At 37.5% G+C, this 14,980-nt stretch overlaps 1 protein-coding gene across 6 annotated transcripts in view; it reads left to right on the forward strand.

Annotated features, from left to right (window-relative positions):
* OXR1 (oxidation resistance 1) overlaps positions 1-14,980 on the forward strand; it is a 279,502-nt gene that overhangs the window by 128,976 nt on the left and 135,546 nt on the right. For all 6 annotated transcript variants that reach the window (XM_067290410.1, XM_013954678.2, XM_067290409.1 and 3 more), the window contains exon 3: positions 8,900-9,096. In XM_067290410.1, coding sequence (XP_067146511.1) covers positions 8,900-9,096 — 197 coding nt within the window. The remainder of the gene's footprint in view (positions 1-8,899; positions 9,097-14,980) is intronic.

Below are 14,980 nucleotides of genomic sequence, written 5' to 3' on the forward strand. Positions count from 1 at the left end.
ACTTTCCTTAGTGATACAACCTTAAAATAGTTTGGATAATTTGAATCACATTCTAATAAGTAAGGTAGCACTAGATATAATGCAACAGCGTTAATGAGGCAAATATGAATTAAATAAAACTTGTAGTCACTTTAAGGCCATTATGCAAAATTTCTCTGTGCTGAATATGACGGAGCTGGAATTTTCGAGATCCATGCAAATTGTACTAAAGCAGATTTGCATAAAGCATTGGAAGAGCTTTTGTGAAATGGAACTCGTGGGAGTTATTTAAATAACAGTATAGCAGCTATTAATAAAATAGAAAGATCCAAAATAGTAATTTACTTTAGACATCTCTTCTAAAACATGTCTAGATTCGATCTAACTGTCAGCAAATAATACACTATTGCAACCAACCTTCACAGAATCCTGAAATTCTGGAGATCAAGAAATTCTCGTACCTGACAAAACACACACCCTAATTGCAATGCATATTATTTCCACCCATGTAGAGCAAATGTAAAATGTTATAAAACATCATCGGGAAGCCATATAATCTTGAGCTCTTACCTCAATCCTCATAAAAGCTAACACATGGAAAAAAAGAATGAACTATACATGCTGTAACTACCTGAGATACATTATTACGTGTTTATCATTATTGCTGCCATCTTCCTTTCCATCATCATCATCGCTACCTTCTCCACTTCTGCCATACCTCATGCATGTCTCCAGCCCCATGTGTGGTGTGCAGAGCAATCTGAATCCTTGGACAGTGGAATCACTAACCGTTCTCTCGCAGGCAGTGAGAATGCCTTGCCACGCTCCAACCACAAGGGGATTCTGGACTCTCTCACTTGGAGTTTAGTGGATGTAACCTGGCAGCAACCAATCTATGTGTCTTCTGTAAATGATCCTCCAAGAGTTTACCTGTAGCTGTGCTGTCATGCTCCCAGGAATAATCACAAGGTTTGTGTTCATCTTCCTAAGTCTTTATTCTGGGATGAAACACATTGGGGGCAAGCATTGCTTATAGACCGTTGTTAAAAGGCCTTGGGTTGCCTATTTCAGACATCACAAAACTAATTTTTCAACAGTTTAGATATTCTTCATCTTTTCTCCTGACACCTTATGGAAACATCTGTTTTGGAATTGTCTTTACTTACAGAATAATGTATGGTGGAAGTTTTCCTCCATATGGATGTGGTTCATACATATACTTATGGACCACACCTATAAGAATGACTGGGAAGTGAGGAGAGAGTGGTTTTGATTGGCTTTCTGGTATTTTAACCATGAACAAATGTTATGTATTTAATTTGCAGAGTAATATTTGCATAGTGTGCCTAAAGGAACAAACAATTGTGTTATATGCTTGCTCCAGTGGCTCAAATACACACACGTTGGAGGGTGGGGGGAATAAATCAAAATATGGTGTCAAAATATGGTGTTGAAATACCACTATATTTTGGCATGTAGTGCTCATGCCGGCATTGTTTTCTTTCCTGAAGCTAGCCTGAATGTTGCTTTGCTGATATAGACCTCCCAACTTTGAAGTGCTTTTTGGAATGTGTCGGTGTGAATTAATTTCTAATCCTTTCAGTACACCACCCATGTGAAGGTCTTTTTGTTCTTGTTTTCTGCCATCAAATAATCTCAGGTGTTCCTTGCATTATCAGAAAAATCTTCTGCATGATCCATGTCAAGTAACATTTTGAAGGGCTTTCTTTTTTTTGTTTACTGACAGACATTCACTTTAGCAATATTGTCTTTTCTAACTGCTTTGCAGTGTTTGGTTTCTGTTTTCCTCCACAATTCATAATGAGCAGTTCAGATTTGAATTGCAAGTATGTTGCATTCAGTTTTGTGTAGTACTTCTTATGCAAAAGTGGATATTTAGAAAGAAGCATGTGAGAGACAGGGCATGTATTTAGTGACTCTTTCTCTGCGAAACCCCTCCACCCTCCAGCAATCATTGGCTCAGCACTTTGGGTATCAGCATGATTCATAGCCCTTAATGAACCCTTTTTCCATGACTTGTGTAAAAGTCATCTTTGTACCCAGTGATACTTCTAACCCGCAACAATTATTTCCCTCATGTAATTATATACAGTTCAAACAAGTACTACTTTTTGTTGACTTCAAGCCTGCTGCTTGCTTTCATTTGGTTCCTCTTAAATTTTCCACTGTGAAAACAGTGGAAAAGCATTTCCTATTCACCTTTCTCATTACTCATGACCAAAAGAAATCTCTGTACTGCTGCCCTGCAGTCGTCTCCTTTTCTCTCTGTGGATTTCAGGTCTGTTTAGTCTCTCCTCATGAGGAAGCATCTCGTTGTCGTTATTGGGTGTATTGGGGTATTTTTTGTCTGTATCATTCTAATTCTATAACCTTCTTTTTTGAGGGGATGGCCAGAACTGCAGGTGGTATTCAAGAGCATTAAACAAAAATGTTTTCAGCAGATCTCCAGGGCATCGCCTCCTGCTACAAGTATGCAGAAGAAGCCTCATGCAGTAAACAGAGCCTGACTAGAATAACTGAAGCAAACCACAAGCCTGTCGCCCAATACATCGTTACTGCCATGGGAGTCCAAAAACGCCAGCCATGTTGTGCAAATGCAGATTTGTATGAAGGTGGGGAGGGAGGCAGTGTGTTAACAGGCATTTCGTACTGCCAGACGAGCATACTTGGTATTATGTGGTAGGGGGAGATCATGATAGTGTGCAACTCCCACGAAATCACTGTGACTTTGCCTATAGACACAGGGATGCCGGTGGCAGTGGTGTATGAAGCTCTGTAGGTCCTGTAGGGTTAGCCACAATGACTCTTCTTCCTCTACTGCACTAATATGGTGCACATAAGAGAAATAAAGAAACTGTTTCCAGCATGTAGATGCCAGGGTCTTTGAGGCCTTCTCCTGCAGTTAAGTTGTCAGACCTTAGCAGTGCTGTGTTGAAAATGGAGGAAAAAAATTTACTCTTTTCCAGACTCAGATGAATGCTCGCTGTCAGCATTGCTTTAAATCACAGTTCTTCCTACAAAGAAATCAAATTCATAACCAGCTCTTCTGGGCATTCAGAAATACCACATGTACTAAATACATCTCTGAAGAATAAGCGTTACTCTTCAAATGAATGATTTTTTTTCTCCTACTAACTATGTACTAAAACTCCCGGAACAGTCACAAGGGGCATAGGGACATCTTTTTATATTCAGTAGATAAGAATGTATTAGACTCCTCCAAATCTTTATTGCAGTAAGGGACTTTTACTTACAGATGTGCAAAGAACAATTTGTATGAATTCCCAGCCCCTGGGATTGTTTGTATGCTTGTTTACTTCCACCATAAATGGTTTAAATGTGTTAATTTTGTTTGTTTTTGGACTGGACTGCCAGACGTGCTTGTTTTAGCTGCTCTCAAGATCTGTTTAGAGGATAATGTCTTATTTTTTTCCATGCTACTGTACAAAAAATCAGTTTGCATTTATAAAATGAAAAAGTATAATGAATGTCAGCATACTACTCATGGATTGTATTAGAAACTGAGTAGATCATATTGAATGGCAGAGATGAAATCCTAATGCTCTTGAAGTCTATGACAGAATTCCCAACAAATTCATTAGCACCAGGATTTCATGCCTTTCCATATGTATTCACTGCTTAGAGCATTTGGTGGTTGATGCCTGAATACCTGAGAGAATTTTTTCCTTTTTGAGGAAAACACTAAGACGCCTTTCAAAGTGACCTGTTCCTGCGAGGTGTTGCTGGGGGACACAGGGAACCAGCTGCTCAGGCTGAAGTAAAAGCTGGAGCCATCTGTTAGGTTGTTTCTAAGAATCAGTAGAAAACTTTGCAGTTGTATGCGGAGGATGAAGAGAAATAAAACCTAAATTTAAAAATATCCCCTTTCTTGCACACACCAGTCAGTGTGTCTACTTACAGATATGCCATAGAATTTGGAGACACACGTTCCTCCTGGATTAGCTAAATGAGCAAATCTTTTGTGATCTGTAACCTGGCAGAATGTTGAGAAACATATTTGAGTTTTCTGCCTCTGTCTGGTTGGTTAGAAGCACAGAAGAATGACTATATAGAAGGCCTCCCATAGCTGGAATTAGTGGGGTGTGTGACATCTGTTCTAAGGAAAGTGCAGGGAGATATAAATGGAACTTTAATGGGATATTAACCATAGTTCAATTGAGTTACTCAAACAGATGTGTGAAATGTATGTTGTGACATGGCTATCTAAAAATGAGGTGCTGTTAAGCCCCTAAATAACCCATGTTTCAAACAAATACTGCATTTTCAGATCCAGTCAGTGGCATTTGAGTAATGCCACTATATATATCCTTTTGTGCCCTTCAACCCAGGATGGATTGTCTCAGTTAATTGTCAGTATGAGGGCCTTCATACTCATTTCACGTTAGTCTTTTTTCTGAACTTACAGCTTTTGTTGTGGAGATGCCTGACTACTTTAAAATTCAAATGAGGTCATCACCTCATTTCACAGAAGCCACCAATAGCCAACAGATAGCAGTAATGATCATCTTGGGAATTCTTGCCTGTTAAGTGGCTGCAGATTTATATATATATATATATGTGTGTATGTGTGTGTGTATGTATGTATGTGTATATGTATATATATATATAGTTAGTTTTTCCTTCCCTGAGCTCCTGTGATTTAATGATAGTTACAAACATATTTTTGCCCATTCTAATTCAAGTCTCAATCCTGTTAGGACTCTGTCCTTGCTGTCAAATATGCATTTCCAAGTCATACTAGTGCCATGGTGCCTTTGAAATGCTTGCTCGTGTTCTGTTTGCAGTCAGACTGCAGCAGGGTCACTTTGGGGCAGACCAAGCTATCTTGAAAGAGACTTGTGTTGCCTGCTGTTCAAAAGTTAGTTGAAGGCTGCTGTGGAGTACCTAGAGTAAAAGATAAAATAAGCTTTGCCACATTATTTCTTCCATCTTTTATTTATTTTTCTACAAGCAGACAGCCTGAAACAAAGCAGGAAACCAGGAAGATGATCCTGAAGTGTTTCCTGTTCAGATGCCTTTCATTCAGAGAATAAATCTTGTTACAGGCTGACTGTGCATCTTTAATTCCGAAAACAAGCAAACAAACAACACATGGCTAGTCATAAAGCAAGGTGCTGCAAAAGGGGTCAGGCTTACAACGAAGCAGTTCTCTTGGCTTTTGCTTCAAAACATACATGGAATTCAGGCTTTCCTTGCAAGACACTGAAGTCTAATAAAGATGCAGTTTAAAGGCTACTGTATTTTTGTTTGTTTGTTTGTTTTTTTCCCAAACTATTTCTCAGCCATGACTGTATGAATATACAGTTCAGGTGGCCTGAAGGAAGATGCTTGTTTTTGTCAAGTCATTCCTTTAAAGTTCTGTCGTTACTTGAACTTGCGTTCTACTGAGATGATCCCGTTATCTCAGAGGCTGGATTAATTCAGACCCAGTATCTTTCCATCTTTCCTGGCAGCAAAAGCGCTATCACCGTGGCCTCTCAAGAACAATTTGTAATTTTGACAGTAGTGTGCAAACTTGCTTGTCTTTCATGCTTCTGTTCTTTAATTTTAGTACTTAAGTACCTATGGATGTGGAACTCTCACCTTTAAGGTTTTCTGCATTACAAGAGTAGCACTGGAAGGATTGGTCTTGGTTTTTGTTTTTTCTTTTTGCACATTAATTTGATACAGGCACTCAGTCTTTAATTAATCACAAGTCACCTGAAAAAGGTCACAGGGCATTTTTACTGTTCAGATGACAGATATTATCACTTTATTGCTATATGATTCCAGAAGAATAAACACATTACATTTGTGACAACAACTTGATATTCCCCACAGTGCAGTAAGCTATTTTATTGACTAACTCTACACTGTAATTCACAACTTTATTAATTGGACTGTCCTTCCAACAGACTTGGTGGCTTGGAAAGTAATCATAATAAAACTGGAATATATGTCATAAAGATATGTTTCCATTTGTATAATTATTTCAGCTCACCAGCTGCCTGTCTTCCTCAGTGGCAATACATTGGCATAATACAGGGCATATGTACACTGATTGATCTTTAGGCCTCACTTGCCTTGGTTTGAAATTCTGAAGGTATTAAACACTTCGTAGTTTCGTTATGCACAACATTTTGCAAATCACAGAAGCTAGACACATTGTATCCTTTTGAAAGCTCAGTGGGAATCTTGGGTCAGAGATAGGTAGGGTGTTATTTCTTGAAAACTGGTGATTTTCCTCCTAAAAGGCATCCTGTAAACCTTCAAAGGTTTCAAGCGGCAAGGAATTTTAGAGATTTTTTTTCTTACCTAAAATATGGCATATTCAATAACGTAGTGGAATTTAACATCATAATGGAACACGATTCAGTGTTAACAAAGTCAGGAAAATACTCTAGCCTTCACTTTAGATAAATACATTTGTCTAACTGCAGGCTTAAATCTAGAATTCTCAAAACAAGACCTCACTTTCTGGAGCATCGTTTTGAATACCAACAAAATATCTAGCAGTTTTCCTTACTTCTCATGCTATTTTTAATCACAGACAGTGATGTCCTTTTCAGTCTTGTCTTGATTTCTCTATGTATGAATGCTCCTAAAAGCGTTCAGTTCATACCAAGCTGTTCTGGATGGTGTCCCTACTGATGGTGTCCCTACTGATGCCATATATGGACCATTGACAGAGATCCTCAGAGTAAAGATTTACTCAGATCCTCAGCGTAAAGACTGTATCACAGTGACAAACTGTTCTTCCCACATCTGCAGGGCTCTTTGAACAGCAGGAGCTGAAGTAGGGAGTCAATATATATGGAGTACTGTTCTTTGTTTCTCACAATGCCACTGTTACTTGTCATTAAAATGCGCTATTATGGCTGCTGTAACCTATAATAAAAGGAGGTGGTACTTCTACAAAGTACATAGATAAACTGGAACCTGTCACCACAGGACATTGCCTGTGTAATTAAGGACAAACCAAGGGAAATAACTCGAAGAGCCACTAAAAGCAAAGATGCATCATCTGTCTCAGGAAGTCCCTAACCCCGTGTCTGCTGGAAGCTGGGAGGATACTGGGGCAGGTATCACTGCACGTGTGCCCCTGCTCTTTCCATCGATGGCACTGTTCGGGATGAGACACTTATCTGGATGAACACCTGTTCTCGCCTAGTACAGCCTTTCCAACACGCAGGCAGGATGAGGTCCCTGCCTTCCTGCCCTGTCCGTGAGGGCACACAGGAGCTGAGGAGGGCTGCCTCCAATACTGGCAGCCAGGCCTGCAGAAGAAGACCTCAGTATAAGTAATTGTTCTCAATGACCACATTCATTTCTAACTGCTAACTTTCTGACTGCTAGTCCTTTCCCTGGCCTAGCAGTGCCACATATGAGTAGAGTAATTTCACCTTCAGAATGTCATTCATTAAATTCTACATACACTTTGATACTTTAACACTCCTTACAGAGCTTGGTTGCAACTTGAAGATTTTCTAGTCTACTAACAGCAGTTATTATTATTACAATGTTTTAAAAAAATAATCTCTGCTTAAACTGGAGTATTCCATTCTCACTGCAGGAATCCATGCTACTTAACTGCAAAAAATACAAGGAGAAAATGTTTAAAAAATAAGGAAACATAGAGTTCAGAGGGAGGCTGTTAGCATAAAATCATTACCCTAATAAAATTGTCCTTTGGCAATACAAAACTTAATCATTTTACTTCACTTGCTTCAGAATTTCAGAAATATTATGATCCCTTCATCTCAAATCAATATGGCACTGCAATGTCATAAATATCTTTTATTTCCAGGATCAAATCAAGTAGTCAACTATATACATAGCAATTTAAGAAAAGCTTTGAAAAAATCCAGTGAATATATAGAGTGGGCTTCATCATAACAGAACATTTGTCTGTATTCAATAATTCTAGTAGCATAATAACTTCTATTTTATGTTACTAGAGATACAGCAGATGCCAGAACTATGGTGATACTGTGATAGTGAGTCTACTCACCATCACTCTAAGTGGAATTTGAAAGTGTTTTTGTAACTCTCTCTGCTGTAGAACTTGATAAAATGACTAGATTTGGGAAGGACAGAGAGCGGTGGTGTCATTTACCTTGACTTTGACGCTGTCTCCCACTGTATCCAAATTATGATGTTATGGTCTGGATATGTGGACAATCAGATGGATTAAAAAAAATGGTTGGATGGCCAGGCTCAGAGGACAGTGGTTAATACCTGGATGCCAGTAACAAGCAGAGTAAAGCTGATTTAATCTACAGGAGAAAGAAAGAATTTCTGTTCCTTTTTCCAGAACCTGCAGTTGCAGTGCACAAAATGGTATCTGGGGTAACAGCTCATAGTGGGACTCTTGAATTTAGTGAGAAACAGCCTGTTGAAATTATTGTGGAGTTGAGAAATGCAGTTGTAGAGCTATGACTGAATTCAGAAGATCAGAAGTTCAGAAGTCAGTTCCTAGCTCTGGGGCCTTTCAGCAACTTTGTGTAAATAACATAATTTCCTTGTACCATCTTCATCTGTGGAAATTTAAGCCAGGTAACTTAATAAGTTTAAATTATAGGTTAATTTGTTGGTGTCTTGTCTTCTCTGAAATGGATTATGGGCTGATCGTTCAAATGCCCAACAGGCTGATCTGAGGGCAGTTTACCATGTGTAGCTACATGTGAAAGTGCAGGAGGATGAGATGCACACACTGTAATTGATTTAGCAGGAGCTGAAAGAGGAGATTAATACAAGGTTAGTTTACCACTGCTGTTCTGTATTCTGCTGGGACATACAGTAAATGTGCTGGTCTTATTTTATATAAAATAAAACAAATTGCATGATCTACCTATAGAATGAAGACTAGTAATACTTTACCTCCTTAAATTGTCTTTAGATTAAAAAAGAAGTCCCAGTCAGTGGATATTAGTGGGCCAGGATGCAACCCAGTGGCAGCTGAAGCTCAGACACCTCAGCCCAGTAAATCTTTGCTTGCCGCTAAGACAACTACTTCTGAGGAGGAACAGAACAACGCTACAAATACACAAAGGCGCAATCCACGGAGGAGTGAGTTGAAGAGATACTACACCATTGGTGAGTTTTTGTTCACAGAAAATTTCAAATGTAGTTATTAAAGTGGCAAGGTCTTCCTGTTCATTTGTGTTTTCTTTCCGTTGGTTAATTGTATTTGGTTGCTAAGAGTACTAATGTCCACAGTGAGCATTAAGTTGTCATATCTTAATGGTGATGTCCAATTACCCTTAAGAATTAGCCTGCTTTATTTATCTTGCACTGTTTACAGAAAATCTTTTCCTCAGCATTTTTTTTTTCTCTTAAAAACTATTGAATAAAGCATGGAAGCAATTCTGGGAGGAAGGATGTAGGAAGAAATCACCTTTGACAATGGACTGCATCAGACTTTAGGTAGTGATAATTTAGAAGGCTAGAAGGACTTCCAGTCTGGAGGAGGAGGATGTTGAGTGTGAAGTATTTCTAGTAGCCAGGATTAGTTAGGGGGTGCTGGGTACTTTTTGCTGAATATACTGGGTTTCTGGATATTCTTCTGAGATTTCAGCATCTAAGAGCTTCCTAAAACCATCTTAGGTACCCTAGCAAATGTTTCATGCCTTGCTTCCCCTTAAATCTTTTCAGGACTGAGACTTAACTGACTCCTTTGATAACTACAAAGTAGTCTGTTACTTTCTGAGGATGAATGTAGTGACAAACCAGGATTGGGCAGGGACTCTAAAATAGAAAATAGCAGATTCTAGTGATGTGGTTTGTGTACATACAGTTAGGCTGTTAAGTAGCTTAAACAAGCATATTAAACCTGTTGCTGACCTAATACAATTACACAGGGTTTTGACCTTGTTTTGACCTTGTTTGCAAGTTCTTGTCTGCTAAAATCAATCCATGTCCAAGATCAAGCAACATGAGCTAATCATTATGGTGATAAATAGATTAAGAAAATGTGTTGAAAATCTGATGCTTGCAGCTGGCTTTGCTTCTTTCATTTTAAAATTAGTATTCTGCTATGTTAACCTCAGACCAAACTGGCTAATGATAGCATTTATGGTGGTGACTAATGTAGCTTGAGTAAACTAACACCACTTATGTTTTGTGTTAGTCTCTCATTTTTCTTATCAACTTCCTTCAGTAATTATAATGATAATGATTTTCATAGCACTTTATAGATACAAGAGCTGAGTTCAAATCTAGATGTCTAAAAGAAGTATGGAATCCATGTTTAGACATGTACAAATATGCATGTTTTATGTTTTAAAATACAATTTTCAGCATTGTTTTGGCTATTAAAACTTAACTTCAAGGGTCAGCCTGGTTTGTTAACCACTGCTTATAATATTTAATGTGTGCTAACCACACAGCTTAAAATTATCTCTATAGAAATGTGTAACCAGTCTTACTTTATCAACTTGTGGAAAGAGTAAAATCAAAATTATAAAAAACTATGTTTTTTGGATATTGACATCATTGTAGGAATATATACGTTCAGATCTCTGAGGTGCTTTCTGTAAACCTCATTCTACTTTACAGACCCCAAAACATGTGACCATTCACCTTGCACGCACATGCTTTGCAGAAGAAATCATAGCAGCTTGTGTACGCTCTCAGCTACTGTGAGCAGCTATAGCCAGTCGTCTAACAGATTGTGTTCTGAAATCTTCATACTCTGCAGCATCAAAATATTTTTTTAATTTTATATCTCACCTTATGTGTACACAGACTTGCCTAGGACCTCTAGAAGTGGAATGTGTATTAAGGAGAGGAGTGTCCTGGTAATTTCAAGAGATTTTAAAATTTCATCAGCACTGCTTCTACTTTAAAGAACCACCCACAAAATACTTATTTTGCATTTCATCTTTCTGACAAATTGCATCTCAGATGCTTCCCAAACTTAATGAGCGCAGTTGTAGTGTTTAAAAGCGGGGGAAAAATATGTGAGAGAGAGAAGGACTGAGATGAAGAGGCAACAGGGAAAAGTTGTGTGCTCAAATGAAATGAAACAGAAAATAGAGATCCAGTGAGGGGGAGAAATAATTTCCATATGGCAGGCTCAGCAGGCAGGAAGGCTCCTGCGCCTTCAGTGATGAACTTGTGTGAAGAAATTGAGTGGGAACTCCTAGATTAATAAGGCAACTATAGGAAAAACAGTCTGCATTGTGGGTTGGATAAAACTGTTTGGAGAACTCTAGAAAGAGCACCCAAGATGCTTAAAAATAAAAATCTAAAATTAGGCTTTATAGATGCTTCAGGCACTTAAAAATTCAGGCCACTTGTTTCTGAAGTGAAGGAGAAAAGTAAGTATTTATGTCTTCAGCACTCTGAAAAGTGGGCTGGAGCATTATACAATGGAGTATTGCAGGGGTAATCTGAATTAGAAGCCATAAAGCTGTATCAGCTTGATGCTACGTCCAGGCTACAGCTAGCTCTTAGCTGGACTGCACTTAGACCAGCTGCAGCATCACAACTATGTTGCATGTAGGAACCAGCTGAAGGTCTCTTGATGGTATGATGCCTCAGGATATACATTTAGCAGTTTATTAAGGTGACTTAAGTGTATAATGTTGTGCTACATTACCCTACAAAGATACATACTTGAAGAATATTCTCTGGGTCCTATTTCTAGCCATGAAAGCTGTGGTGTAAGATGCTTAGATGCCCCTAAGAGTATGTTGCCTATCTACCTAATACTGTTTTTGTAGATGTAAAAGGCTTCATTTTGTTCTATTTGCTATTAAAATAAAACTACAACACTGCTTTGGAGTAAATCAATTATTGGAAATGAAGACGGTAACATAAACATATTTTCCTGATTCTAGGAATCAGGCAATAGAAATCATGAAGCAGAACATTAGTTTATACTAGAAAATATTGTTATAGTACAGTGTTGGGGGGGGAGGAAGAATGAAGCAATTTTTAAATAGTATGTCCTTATACTTTCATAAAAGTCTTAGTGCAAATCTTGTTATATAGGCTTCTGCTAGGACAACTTATTTCATATAACTATAAACTTATCTCAGAAGACATCTTTCACTGATACAGTCTATATCTCTAGTGGAAGGTATTGCTGGTTCAACCGCAAACACTTAGTAGTGTATTCAGAATATTTGTGTGTGTATATGTGTATATAATACATAGCATGCAGACATGCATGTTGTTAACATGCTGCCTGTTATTTCCATGTTCCACCTCTTCTCTTAAAAATTCTCAAACAGCAATTCGGGGGAAATGCTAATAATCAAAATGCTAATGGCCAAGGCTCCCTAATCATATTGCTCCAGTTGTGCATTTTTTAAAAAAAAATCTCATGTTCCACTTGCAAAGAATAGAAACAATAACTTTTCCTCTACAACCTCTTGTACAAATGAGATCAGTAGAAAACTATTTTAATAAAGTATTTTCTACTAGTTTATCGTGACCTGACAATGCTAGTACTCTATACTACTATTTTCCTAGAATATGGACATTTTCAGAGCAACAGAATTATACTGATATAAAATCAGCATGGAAGAGAAATAATGCTTTTGGGGTAAGCAATATTAAATTAATACATATCAGTTGACTAAGTTTTTAAAACAGGTCACTACTAGCTAATGCCAAAGAGTCAAATACGAAAAGCCAGAATTTCTTGTGGTCTCCCAATCTTGCATGCAAGAGACAATGTTTCACTAGGTAGTCACTTTAAATTTAGCAGTGACTAGTTTAGTCACTACTTCTAATTTAGTACTTGAAAATGTATTCTTGTGAAAATAAGATGGATCTTCCAAAGAATCTAATGGTCCGTTAATGGAAGTAATTACTTGTCACAAGGATTATTATTAATGTACTAAACAGTTTAACAGAAAGAAAGATTTTACAGGAAAACCTAACACAAAATCTTTTTTAAAGAGATTAAGTAATAACCAGCTTCTCCTTTTACAAAAGGGAGAACTAAATGAGAACTAATGAGTTACTGTTTAGTGGACATAATTATAACTTGCCCTGGTGCTATATTTCTGTATACCCATGCTACAAATTGACTCCATTTAAGTCATGGCTTTTATAATAATTTGGAAGTGTAAATAAATATCAGTTACGTTTTACATGATTACATGTGCAATAGATTGTCTTTATTTCTGCCTACATACATTTCAAGCTACTTCCATTAAAATTATTATTTGCTTTAAAACATGTTAGAGCAAACAGATTTAAGTGTGAATTTATCCATATTTATAATGTTTATTACTAAATTTATGCTGTGCCACACTATCTGCTAATATAAGATTGTTTGTTATGCAATATTAATACATAATGTGACTAGAATAACTTCAGTTAGAGTGGCAACTTCCTATGTCAGAGTTCTCTTATCCTGATGGAGCTTTGTCACCCTTTGTCTTCCTTTTGGAGAAGGAAAAAATCACTGCACTTGAAAATATACATTTACTTAAAAACTAAACTGAGAATCTCATGGGACTTATCTCATGGGACCATTTGCTATTGCAGTCTCTGATTAAAAACAGAGTTAGCGGGCTTCGTCTTGCTGTCTCCTCAAAAATAAGCGCAAGTCTTTATTTGGAAGGCAGACATCATGTCATTGTGGCTATTTCTTTGTTAGTGCTGAAGTTCCTTCCTGTTCTTAGAGGTTTTATTTTTGGCACTCTGAAAATACTTTATTTCTTTGATGGGATTTGTTCTGATAATAATTGGTGTATATATTTGGAGACGTTTTTCTGCGAAGAATACTCCACTTTGTTTCCAAACATGTCTTTGAAAGGTTCTTCTTATCACTTGGAGGTTGAATATATTTGCTTCTTCTCTTCTGCAGAATTGAATAAGATTTTTTCTCTTCCAAATATCCAGTTTTTCTCTTATTCACACAAATTTGTAGTTTTTCTGTTCACCTTTGATGTTTGTTGCTAATACTAGCAAAGCATGACATGTAGGTAGGTATATTAGAAGTTGTAAGCAGGTAAATGGCAGAGTTGGGTACAGCAGAAGCTGTAAATTTGAGCTGCATTCCCTCCTTTTTAATGAAGGACGGATGGGAGTTGAAGCTGCCAGCTCTCTCCCAGTGGGTCCAGATGCAATTCACACACATTTGTGGATTCTGACTCTGTCCTGTTCAATGCATCTATAATTTCCTTATTGAACATTCACTGCTTTTGAGAAACATGATTCAAACTGCTTCCTTTCAAATACAGTCTCAGAAACTTTTGGGGGGGGAGATTGTTTTCCAAGCACTTCATTACCTGTTTGTGAGTGATAAGGAAAGTGAAATAATTTGTGGAACATGTGGATAATACAGAAAGTGGCTTTCATAGCAACAGTAACTATGCAAAATTCTTACTCATTCACCTTTCATGACCATTTTTATTAGTGATTCACATCACTTAGCTACTCTGGATGAGCAAACAAGCATCTTTGTTTTTCTCTATTTTAGAATTGAAAAATCAGAGCTATTAAAAGCCACTTTTTAATGTCATACACTTCTTTTATCCTTTACAGATACTCTGTGTATCTTTTGAATATAAATGAGTTCTGAGCTATAGAGGCAGGATCCACTGGAAGAGTGATGCTCTTTAATGTCCTTTCATCTCAGCATGTCCCTTTTCTAAGCATCCTGGTTTTGTTTTTAATCATATGAATTGCTCTCATATCATCTGCTGAGTCATTTTGGGCGAGAAATATTTCAAGATTTCATAATTTCCCTGCTTCACATGGGAACAAAATTGAAATCTTTTATAGTTTTATAGACAAGCTGCTCAACTTGCAAGATCAGCCAAGAGTACCTCCTATCCAGTTTGAATCTCTGGAGAGAATAAGAAAGACTGATTTGACCTCTAGGCTCTGGGATGATACAGGCTGAGTCACTGTCGGTCTGTCTCCCTTTGGAGATCTTCTCTATAGCAAACCATGACTGAAGAAAGGACATGATTTCTTACACCTCAAATGTGCTTTAAGACCTGTCTTTTGAGTA

Source organism: Apteryx mantelli, chromosome 2 (genome assembly GCF_036417845.1).
Source record: "Apteryx mantelli isolate bAptMan1 chromosome 2, bAptMan1.hap1, whole genome shotgun sequence".
NCBI classification, from domain to species: Eukaryota; Metazoa; Chordata; class Aves; order Apterygiformes; family Apterygidae; genus Apteryx; species Apteryx mantelli.